This window comes from Nicotiana sylvestris, chromosome 6, assembly GCF_000393655.2.
Source record: "Nicotiana sylvestris chromosome 6, ASM39365v2, whole genome shotgun sequence".
NCBI lineage: Eukaryota > Viridiplantae > Streptophyta > Magnoliopsida > Solanales > Solanaceae > Nicotiana > Nicotiana sylvestris.
In genome coordinates, this window is record NC_091062.1 from 170,397,030 (window position 1) to 170,409,512 (window position 12,483).

The window sequence follows — 12,483 nt, forward strand, 5'->3', positions numbered from 1 at the left end:
ACTCGATGGGTGCCTCACACCTTCCTCTCGGTCAACAGAATTCCTAACTCAGTATTCTGTTTTCGTAGACCATAAATTAGAAGTCACACATTCCTTTTGTTAAGGGATTCAAATAAAAGGTGACTTGGAACACCAAAATTCAATTCCAAGTGGCGACTCTAAATAATAAATAATCCCTTTTCAAAACGTCATTTCAATTGAAAAAACTCTTCTAACTCAACCTCATAATAGGATTGCGTGAGGAAAAAAAGAGGTGTGACAATCAAAGACTTTATTTTTCTGATTTGGCTGAACCCTGGCCATGCATTTTTCCTTGAGGTGCCTATTGTTACCACAGTGGGTACATAACCAATTGTTGGTTACAGTAGCATACTTGCCATGAGGGTTGTAGGGAATCTTTTCCCTTTGAAACCCAATCCCCTGCCTATTTCTCACACTGTTGGTGTACATGGTAGTGATAGCATCAAAGAACCAGGTCCACTTAAGCGATTTTTCAAGGTCACTCTTTACCCTCCCTAGTTCTTCCTAAAATTGTTTGTTTTTCTCAAGCTCAGCACACAAACTAGTCTTCACCGAATTTAACTCATTTTCAAGCTTAATGTATGCCTCACTTGCAACTTCCTTCCCCTTTTCAAAGTTTATATGCCTATTTACTATTTTAAATTCCTCAGTTGTTTCTTTCAAGTCTACTATCACCACTACTAGGTCATCTCTTTCTTGCTCAATGATAGCAACTCTCTCAGTCAAGGTTTCTTTTTCTTTACTTGCACACTCAATGGTTTCTTTTAAGTCCACCACAACAACCATTAGATCATCTATTTCATGTTCTATACCAACAATTTTCTCTTCTAAGGCATTTTTTTTTTTCAGGTTCTCTATTGTTTCTTTCAAATCGACTACAACGACTACTAAATCATCTCTGGTTTGTTCAACTTCTCCTAGTTCCATAGGCAATGCATCTTTATCATTGATAAGACTATGGTATGCATCAATTAGCACATTTGCTAATAACATGAGCTTTTTAGGAGAGTAAGATTTCATATTTCTCTGAACATCCAGAAAGTTTACCTCATTGCTGTCGTCATCTTCATCGTCATCAGATTGAGCCATTAAAGCAGAGATTGAATCATACTCAGTTGTTTCATTTTCCACTACCATCATTGAACTACCACCATGGTTGTTTTCTTCTTCAGATTCGCCGGAGGAGTCTCCCCATGCAGCAAGAGCTTGCTTCACAACATTGTCATCATCATTTTTCCTCTTGTAGCGTTTGTCAGGAACCTGGTTCCTCTTTACTGCTTTATCAAAGTTGTTATTGTACTGATCTTGCTTTAGGAGGGAGCAATCCTTGATGAAGTGTCCTGGCTTGCCACATTTATGACAGAGGTCATAATTTCTTGGCTTGCTAGAACTTTCCTTTTTTTGGAATGCCTCCATTCCTGCGAACTGTCTTCTAGAATCTTCTTGTCAAGTAGCCATGTCCTTGTTTTTACCACTTGATTCATTGTTGTCCGTCTTGAGGACCATGTTCTTTTCCCTCTTGGGCTTTCTTCTTTCATTGTCCTTCTTCTTCTTTATTTCATAAGTTTTCAGGTTTCCAACAAGTTCATCTATGGTCAGTGTCTATAAGTCCTTAGCCTCTGCAATGGCGTTAACTTTGCTTTCCCAAGAATTGGGCAGTATACTAAGGATATTTCTAACAAGCATATTTCTAGGAATACTTTCACCAAGAGAGTGAAGCTCATTGATGATGGAAGTGAATCGAGTATGCATATCTTGGATGAATTCATCACCTTTCATTCTGAAGAGCTCATATTCAGTTGTGAGCATATCAATCTTGGATTGCTTCACCTGTGTTGTTCCCTTGCGATCTGTCTGAAGAGCCTCCCAGGTCTTTTTTACTGATTGACATGCTGATATCCTGTTATATTCATCAGGACCAATGCCACAAACAAGAATTTTCTTGGCACAAAAGTTCTTTTTTATGGCCTTTCTGTCAGCGTCATTGAATTCCTTCTTGGTCTTGGGGATGACTACACCTGATTCACCAAGGTTCTTGGTAGGGACAAAGGCCCCATCACATATAACATCTCATAGCTCAGAATCTTCAGCCATGATGAAGTCGTGCATCCTCGTTTTCTACCATCCATAATATTACTCGTTGAACCTTGGAGGCCTATAAGTAAACTGGCCTTCTTCGAAGTTTGGAGGAGCAACCATGAGGATCCTTTTTAGGTGTTAACCTGATAGAAAAAACCTGCTCTGATACCAATTGATAGAATATAAGGGTCCACCAAATTCTATAGAGAACCAGGTTCTCTATCAGATTCAACAATACACATACATACGGGGCAGTAAATAAATGACAAGAGGAGTTTTACATGGAAAATTCTCAGCTTAACGGGATTAAAAACCACGACCTACCCTTGTAGGATTTCAACTTCACTACTGAGCAACTTTTAGATTACAACCTATGCAACCTAGGAATTAACCTCTTAGTCCCTCACTAACTTGTAATACTCTATTACAAGCCACTTTGTAATAACTCTATTACAAAGACTTTACAACATGACTAACTCTAGCCAAGACTCAAACACTCAGGTTTAAGGTTTACAAAGGGGTTCCTATAGAATGCTTCTAAACAAGCTAGATAGGAATTACAATTGAAGAACTATTACAAAGTTACAACTCTACTAAGGACATATAATGACTTGATGTGGGAACTGGTCCGCAGTTGATTTGTTCTTTGTTCTTGAAGCACTTGAAACTTTCTTGCTGGATAGTCACGTAAATGAGCTTCTAAAAAGTTCAAGTGAATATGTTTACCTTCCTTGATTATATATATACATGTGTGACATCACTTATAATGATGTAAGCAAGGTAGGTAAAAAGTCTTCCCTGAAAAGTTGACTGCAGCATTGTTCCTGCATTGTAGCATGTGCATGCAACAACTTTCCAATTAGAGAGTTGACTTCGCATAGTCTTCTCGGGAATTGGTAGGGACTTGTTCCCTCAGCTGTTCCTTCCACTCTAAAGAGTTGAATCATTACCCACGCTGAATCCCAACCTAGAACCTTGTGATCCTAAGGTCTTGTGAATGTGTAACATGTTCCTTATCTGATTCTGGATAGTAAGTTTGCTAGATCATCAAAACATAAAGCAAAATATTTATGACCAAAGTACTTGTAACCTATCAATAGAGATATTATTTTTGAAAAAAAAATAATACTTGGGATTGGAGTATAAGCATTGTAGAGACAGGTGAAACAAGAAAAAATGGCCTTCTTGAACAAGAAAAAAAAATAAGGATGAGAAGTTTGGTAGATATTTATGCATCAACCCAAGTTTTGTTTGCTGGAGAACCTGTAACATATGAAGAAGCGAAACAAGAAGAAAAGTGGGTGCAAGCCATGGAAGCCGAAATTGAAGCCATAGAGAGAAAACTAACTTAGGAGCTAACTGAGTTGCCACTAGGAAAAAAAAATTGGCTGAAGTGGATTTTCAAGACAAAGATGAATCTAGATGGGAGTATCCACAAGCACAAAACATGTTTGCTGGATAAAGGGCATGCTCAATTTCAAGGTATTGATATTTTTGAAACTTTTGCTCCAGTTGCACGATTTGAAACAGTAGTAACTCTCATCAATATAACTGCAACAAAAGGATGGAAGTTGTATAAACTTGGTGTGAAAACTACATTTTTAAATGGAATACTTGAAGAGGATATCTATGTGGAGCAACCTGTTGGCTTTGAGAATGAAGGTAGTGAACGTATGGTTTATAAATTGAAAACGACACAGTTTTGGTGGAAGCAAGCTACAAGAGCTTGGTATAAACGAATTGTTGAGCATTGTATGAACAAAATGGTTATGTCAAAAGCATGCATGAGCCTACTTTATATACAAAGAAGATAGGAAATTAGTTTTATATACATTTGCTTATATGTGGATGATATAATCTATACAGGGAACTCAATTAGTCTTCTTGAGGAGTTTAAAGTTTCAATGAAAGAAGAATTTGAGATGACATATTTGAGGCTAATGAAGTATTTCCTTGGAATTGAAGAGAGAAACTTGAAGAAGGAATTTTTATCAATCGGCAGAAGTATAGAGTTATTAAAGAGGTTCAACATGGCTGATTGCAAGCCAATTGCAACTCCAATGTTGTCACGACCCTAAACCCATACCCGATCGTGATGATGCTTCTCGTGAAGACAAGATCAGCCGACACAACATCCAATTAAATTAACAGATAATAATTCGTAATTAAGTCATTAATAATGATAAATCCCATAATAAAGTGAAATACATCAACTGCGGAAAACAAACACAGCCCGACATCGGGGTGTCACCAGTCATGAGCATCTAACATAAGTCTAGAAATACAGAAAAGAGACTACACAGTCTATTACAAAATCTAGTACACGAGAAAGAAATAATGATAAGAGGGAGAAACACTGGGTTGCGAACGCCGAGCAACTACCTAGTGGACTCCAAAAATCTGCTGGAAGCTATCAACCCTTGCTAGCAGGACCTGAAGCACCTGAATCTGCACACAAGGTGCAAGGAGTAAAGTGAGTACTCCAATTCAGTGAGTAATACTAATAAATGAAGACTGAGCGATAATAAATCACGTAAAAACACAACAACATGCTATAAAGAGGCAGAGTAAAACCAATAAAGTGCAATAAAACAGTGAAAGCTCATGAAAACACCATAGTTCAGTTTAAGCTTCTTTAATATACCTTTTTAACAGTTAAACAAGTAAATGACAGGCAACTAGAAAAGATAAACACATAAAAACCTCCCGTCGGGCACAATACCAACAGAACCAGCCCCTCGGGCAATAACATAGAACAACACCAGTCCCTCGGGCTATATCTCATACCACAATAGGTACCCACGCTCACTGAGGGTGTACAGACTCCGGGAGGGGCCCCTTATGGCCCAAGCACAATATCAAGTCATCTCGTGGCATAATCATTAGGCTCTCGGCCTCATATTAAGCCACCTCGTGGTGTGCAATTCAGGCCCTCGGCCTCATAATCATAATCACTATATCACTGTTGCGGCATGCAGCCCGACCCAAAGTATCCTCACAACACAAGCCCTCGGCCTTATTCAATCAGAATCTCATAAGCCACTCGGACAACAGTAAAACATGATGCTCAGCCCAAAATATCATTTAAAGTGTTAAAATAGAGTAAACATGGCTGAGTTATGAAAACAGTATAATGTAGCATGACTGATTACAGATATAAAATCAAAACAGTGAGGAAATATCAGTAAAAATCCCCTAAGGGTCCAAATAGTTTGCACGAGGCCCAAATATGGCATTCACCCCAAAACATGATGATAACAAACAATTTTCAATCAAATATGCAATAAAATAGTCATTCGGGATGGACTAAGTCTCGATCCCCAACAGTGCAGGACTCCACGCTCGTCATCTAGCGTGTGCGTCACTTTAACATAGCACAACGATGTGTAATCCGTGGTTTCACACCCTCAGGACAATATTTAAAATTATTACTCACCTCAATCCGATCAAAACTCTAGCCTGCTACGCCTTTGCCCCTCGAATCAGCCTTAATTCGCGTCGAATCTATCCAAAATCAGAATCACAACATCAAAATATGCTAAGGGAACGAAGCCCCTGCAAAAATAATTAATTTACAACATAAATTCCAAAATTAACCAAAACCTGACCCCCGGGACCACATCTCGGGATTCGATAAAATTTACATCAATAGATTCCTTATCTCCCCACGAGTTCATACATATCAAAAGTTCCAAAATCCGACCACAAATGGCCCCTCAAAGCCCTAATCCCCAATTTTTAACCCTTAATTTCCATTAATCTTAGGCCAAATCAGTGAAATAATGCCTTAGGATTGATTATTAGGTTCAAAAATCTTACCTCCAGACGTTATCCCTTGAATACCTCTTCAAAATCTCCCAAAAAGCTCCAAAACCGACTTGAAATGGTAAAGAACAACTCAAAAATCGCGAAGGAATTCTTTTATACCTTCTGGCCAGGCATTTCGCACCTGCAATCCATATCTCGCTCCTGTACAACCGCTTCTGCGGTCACCACTTAAATCCCAAGCGTCGTATCTGCAAAGCAATTCCCGCACCTGCGATATCGCAGGTGTGCCACCTCAACCGCTTCTGCGGTTCCCGCTAATGCCTTCCTTTGCCGCATCTGTGGCTCCAAACTCGTTTCTGTGAGACCGCACCTACGGTCCCCTAGCCGCAGGTGCGGTTATGACAACAATGGGAAAAACTTCAGTTGTTACAACCCAATTCAAACCTTCCGCCAACCATCTGAAATCACCCCGAGGCCCCCAGGACCTCAACCAAAAGCACAAACAAGTCACATACCACCATCCAAACTTGTACCAATCTTCAAAACACCTCAAACAACATCGGATCAACCAAAACACATTGGATTCAAGCCTAAGGTTCCCAAAATCTTTTGAATTACGCTTTTGATCAAAATGTCTACCAAACCACGTCCGAATGACCTGAAATTTTGCACATACCTCCCAAATGACACAATGAACCTATTGCAACTTCCGAAATTCCATTCCGTCCCCTATATCAAAATCTCACCTATCAACCAGAAAACGCCAAAATTCCAATTTCACCAATTCAAGCCTAAATCAACTCCGGACCTCCAAAACACATTTCGATCACGCTCCTAAGTCCCAAATCACATTCGAGCCCTATAACATATAAGTCAACATCTGGTTGACTTTTCCAACTTAAGTTTTCTCAAAAGAGACTAAGTGTCTCAAACCTTACCAAAACCTTTCCGAACTCGAGCCAACCAACCCGATCACACATAGAACCGATAAACAAAGCAATAAGAAGCAGAAATGGGAGAAATAGAGTAGTAACTCATAAAACGACCGGCCGGGTCATTAGAAATGTGCACTAATGAAAAGTTGCAAGTAGATGATGGATGTGAGAAGGTAGACGAAAAGCAATTTAGAAGGTTGGTTGTGTTTAACCAAAAAATGAAATTTTAGTCAAAGCTAGAATTTAGAAGAACACGGGTTACTGATAATCAAAAGAATGTATAAAAGGAAGTAATTTAGGTAGCAAGAGAGTAATCAAGAGAAAAACAAGTAAACCAAAGTTTATTCCAATAGTGTTTCGTGTCCCTACAATTGATCTTAGATCTCCCTTTTATAGATATCTTGGAGATATACGTTTTGCCTAAATCATAACGAGGCTATTATGAGTAATTAAAGACATTGAATGCTACGTTACATAATCATTACATTCAATACGAATTCTTTAACGTATTCCACATTTAATGCCTATTAAATGCCGTATTTGCGCTCTTTTCTATTGTCAGATTCATTCATTTTGATTCTCGGACATAAATGACTTAGATAGGTACGGACGCTGAGTTATTTGAATAACTGCCCATGCCTCTTTCTATGCCATTTGTTCGTATCTGTTGCAACTCGTGCCTCTTGGCTAGTTGTAATTCTTTGACCATTTGACCAGTCTACATATCTCGACACGTCACCTTTATATTTAAATACAATTTTTCCCAATACAGATACTCCCCCCACTTTCCATTTATTCATTAGTTGAATATTTGGGAAGTGGATTTCATTAAAAGAGAATTTTTGTCACCATTAATGCTATGACAAAATTGATGCTTCAATTGTTGCTTTCATTTAATGATTCGTACACGTGTCATTTTTCCATTGGTTCTGCAGTTTTGCAGCCCTTTTCAAGGCTTTTTTACGGCTCCACTATTCACGAAGTGCCAGTTATCATTATTATGGTCATTCCATTACCGCACTTTTATCTTTGGGGGTTGCTTATTAATATAACTTCTTTCCTTGTCTTTTACCACATAAAGCTTATTGAACACTTAATTCCTCAAATCTCAGTTCACTTCTTCCTCACATTATTCTTCTTCGCCATGTCTTCACCAAACCCTAACCCTAGGAGAGTTACCATTGTTGATACCTTCCCCAATTCCCCCATTAGGCATATAAGGGGAGGTAGGCTTCGTAGCTTAGGGTCTACTCGTGGTGGTGGTTCGTCTATACCTTCTCCTAGTTTTGGTCCTTCTTCTAGAACCAGAGGTTCCCTTTCTCACAAATCTTCTTCTAGGGGTAAAGAACCTTCTGAACCATTATGTGAGCCTTTAGTAGAGGAGATAGTCCCTACAGAACTATCTTTTTACCATGATAGGGAATCTATTAGAAATCAGGTTTCCGCTTTAGATCGTGTTGATGCTTACCCCACTCAAATTACAGAAGTTTTGACTCCTGTAGTTCGCAAAGACTGCCATTGGAGTAATGATTTTCCCATTATTATCCCTAATCCAAATCAGAGAATTACTTCTTATTTGGTTGGGTTCTCTTTTGTTTATACATACCCTTTCACTTTAGGGTTCAAACCAGCTATTGACCCAGTCATTCTTGAATTTTACCATTTCTTTAATATCTATTTGGCCCAATCATATGGAGGGTTGTTGCCTGTTTGAGGCATTTAACCAATATGGCTGACGTTTCCTTTACTTTCCCTCACCTGATTCATCTTTACTCCCCTCGGCTTTTCCGTAATGGCGTTTTTACCCTAGTGGCCAGGAGTAAAAGGGTTTTGGTGAGCCCTGAAGATGACAAGGACCGTGGCTAGTATGTCCGATTTGTTGCTGCCCCCACTGTTGGCTTAGTGGGTGAGGATAACGTTCCCTTCCCTGAGAAGTGGAATTTTGCACGTAAGTCTTTTATCCTTCTCGTGCCTTTTTTCTTCAAGTTTATCAACTTCTCTAATTTTTCCCTTTTTTTAGCAACCATGGGGGTTGTGGAGGATATTCCCAATTTCCGTGGTTGGGTAGATAAATTGCTGAAGACCGCACCAATAGATGGTAGGTCTTGGAGAACACTTTCTAACCGTTACGATTGGAAAGTAAAAACTCATGGTAAGAGTTTTTATTTCATCTTTCACGCATATATATATATATATATATACATACATATACATATTTTCCTTATTGCTCTAAATCCCATCCTTCTTTTTATCAGGATTTGCTATTCGAGGAGTTACTGCTGAAGCAGTTGCGGCTTGTCGTGTCTCTTCGGGAAACCGTACTCCTTTGGGGACCCATATCTCTTTAGAAAGAGCCCGAGAAATAGTCTTGGGTTCTTTTTCTGCGAAAAGGAAAGCTGTTGAAGAGGAAGACTCTGAAGAAGAGGAAGATGGGGGCTCCCTGGTGACGAGGCCACGAGCTAGGAGACGCATCGTCTCTGATGACGAAGCTGAAGTTTCCCCTCGTCTTTCTATTTCTCTTACCGAACCTATTGAAACCCCAGTAATAATTCCTGACGTTAACGTCACTCCTCAGGATACCCGTGAGTCTATGATCAACTTTTCATCAGTGGTTTTGGTAGTGAAAGTTTAGGGCCTATTTTAGATGAAATACCCTTATCTTCTTTTTCAACTCCCGTGCCTGTGATTCCTTCCTTACCATCCCCAGTTGTTTTTGTTCCTTCTTCTACTGTTCCTCATTTGACAATTTCCCGTCCTATCGTTCATCATACGGAAATGGGCTCTTCAAGTAGAAGTGCCGCTATGAGGAGGGTAACTATTGAAGTTCCTACTCATAGCAGCCTTTTGAGGAAGTTAGGTCAGGCAGATGTATGGCTGGAGCCTTTAATTGGCCTAATTGAAAAAGTAAAGCTGGAGAGCCATAGTTCCCTGACTCTAATGAATGATGTCGTGCATGCCACTTTAAAGGTATTTTCCTTCTCTTCCTTCTTTACTTTGTAAAATATTTTTATCTTTGGGATTCTTATTTCCCTTCCTTTTTTTAGGCCAATCTTATCGGCACAAAAATGATGAACATAATCCCCCTCTTAGAGAAGGTAGCACATGATTCTCAATTGAAGGCGATCAATTGGAAGAAACAATTTGAGAGTGCACAAATTGATATGGAAGATTTACAAGAGAGCAAGAGTACCTTAAAGCAGCAGGTGCGGGCTTTAACTTCAGAGTTAGCGGTTGTAAAAGCTTCTTCAAGCCAAGTAGAAAAAGAAAAAGAACGTCTCGAATCCTCTTTCTCAGAGCAACTATCTAAGGCCAGTGAAGAGAACAGAGAGTTGAAGGCTCTTTTGAGTAAAAGAGAAGTTTACACTGGGGAGCTCATGCAAAGCTTAACTCAAGCACAAGAAGACCTTCGAGTCTCTGCTGATAAGGTGCGTGCTTTAGAAAGCTCCCATGCCTCTCCTCAAGCTTCTTATAACTCCGCCTTGGCTGAAAATGAAGAGTTAAAGAATGAGATTGCTGATTGGAAAAAGGATTATGAGATCCTTGAAGAAAAATCGGCTATTGAGGTTTTTGAATTCACGTCGTGATACGCTAATTGAAGCTGGCCAAGAAAACTTCAACCTGGAGTCGGAGTTAGCTAAGATCAATGAAACCATTGAAAAAGCTCAGTAAACTCAGGACTTCCCTTCTCCCGTGGTTGAAGCTCTCATGAATGTTGAAGGTGATACGGGTATCCCAACTCTTTCAAGCCCAATCGAGCCTGTTGCTGCAAGCAAAGTTGAAACCGCATCTGTTGATGCACCTGCCCAAATTGAGCTCGCTGCTATTGATGCTCCTGTTTCAGTTTCACAAACTTCTCAGTGACCAGTTTTAATCATTTGAATGATTTTGTTTTTGTTTTTATTTTGGAAAATTGTAATCAAACCCTTAGCTTCGTTTGAGGGTTGGCTTTGGAAACGCAAGTCCCAAAGTCTTTTATGGGGCAATTTGTATAAACAATTTCATAGTTTTATGACTAAGTTCATACTTAGTCTTCAGTTTTTAAGTATTAAGAAGTTTTTCATGTTATTATCTTAAACTTGTGTCTGCTTTATTCTTGCCTTTATTTTTAAGGACTTATAGAATAATTTGCATTTTTGTTTTTCGAAAATGCTTCTGTTAATCTCATGACTAACTAATTTAAACATGAGTTTTATAAAAGAGGACCCTTTTATATTTCAACACTTAATGAAGAAGACGTCTCAACTTCATAATGGTGTTATTATACGATAAAATAAATAGGAACACACATATTTCTTTGAAATAACTTTGACAAGTTTTGAATAATACTTTACATGTATTTGAATTACATCTATAACATTCTCGTAACTGTTTTTCTTGTAACAGATTTTTACAAAAGAAGAATAATAGACACGGGTTTTTTTCTTATAACCCGTTTTAGTACATAGCCTTTACCCTAACTATAGTGAGGTTTTTCTTTGGCCTTAGCTCATGGTTCCATCTCGTGACTTTGTGACTTTTACTCTGCACTTGACTCTTTTAGGCTTGATTTTTCCTCAATCTTCTTTGCCTTCTTTATACACATGTCTGTGTATATTATGTAGTCCCCCAAGTGTTTGAGTGTTGAAGTATGAAGCCTCAAGAACTTGATAGTTTCTCTCATTTGGTCCTTTTTCTGAAAAGGAAAAACATACCAGACTCGGATGTGCGATTATAGATAAAGACTGCTTAACCCGTTTGAATTTCTATCAGAATAATTGTAACCCTAGGCCAGGAATTTTAGGTTATTACGTGTGCCTTACATGTCGTGACTCATCATTCAGTACGAGTTAGCTTTTTGTCTATCATCTAAAATCGTTAGTAAAATTTTAACAATTCAAAAATTAAATTTAAAATGGTGATACCTGACCATGGGTATTCCTTAGAAATAGTATCTCTTCAAATGAACAACATTCCAATGTGAAGGTAGTATCTTGCCATCCATCGTCTCCAGTTCATATGCTCCCTTTCCTGTAATATCACAAACTCTATAGGGTCCTTCCCATGTTGGACTTAATTTACCCGCGTTAGCTGCCTTTGTAGATTGAAAAACCTTTTTAAGCACGAAGTCCCCCACTTTGAAGAATCTGAGGCGTGCTTTTAGGTTGTAATATCGTTCTATGACTTGCTTTTGTACTGCCATTCTTATTAATGCAGCTTCTCTCCTCCCCTCGAGTAAATCTAGATTGACCCGCATCTCCTCATCATTTGATTCTTATGTTGCCTGTATGAACCGTGTACTTGGTTCCCCTATCTCAACTGGAATTAAAGCCTCAGCTCCATAAACCAATGAAAATAGTGTTTCTCATGTACTTGTTTTTGCAGTTGTATGATATGCCCATAAAACACCAGGTAACACTTCAGGCCGATTACCTTTTGATTCCTCTAATCGTTTCTTTAAATTATTAATAATAACATTGTTCGTTGATTCTGCTTGCCCATTACCCACCGGATGATAAAGTGTAGACGTAATCCTTTTAATTTGCCAACTTTGAAAGAATTCCGTGATTTGAGCTCCAATAAATTGAGGGCCATTATCACACACGATCTCCTTTGGTACACCAAATCGTCATATGATATTCCGCCAAATAAAATCTTTGACTTCCTTTTCTCGCACCTGTTTAAATGTTCCTGCCTCCACCCA

At 38.8% G+C, this 12,483-nt stretch overlaps 2 protein-coding genes across 2 annotated transcripts; one reads left to right on the forward strand and one right to left on the reverse strand.

Moving 5' to 3' along the window:
• Positions 1–1,623: 1,623 nt before the first annotated feature.
• Positions 1,624–2,150, reverse strand: LOC138871669 (uncharacterized). The gene is made up of 2 exons (XM_070149564.1): positions 2,144–2,150; positions 1,624–2,039 (listed from the first exon to the last, which is right to left on the reverse strand). Exons 1-2 carry the CDS (start codon positions 2,148–2,150, stop codon positions 1,624–1,626), a joined length of 423 nt encoding a protein of 140 aa, XP_070005665.1.
• Positions 2,151–9,578: 7,428 nt separating this feature from the next.
• On the forward strand, positions 9,579–10,664 carry LOC138871670 (uncharacterized). Its single transcript, XM_070149565.1, has 3 exons — positions 9,579–9,770; positions 9,848–10,366; positions 10,479–10,664. Exons 1-3 carry the CDS (start codon positions 9,579–9,581, stop codon positions 10,662–10,664), a joined length of 897 nt encoding a protein of 298 aa, XP_070005666.1.
• The last annotated feature ends 1,819 nt before the right edge of the window (positions 10,665–12,483 follow it).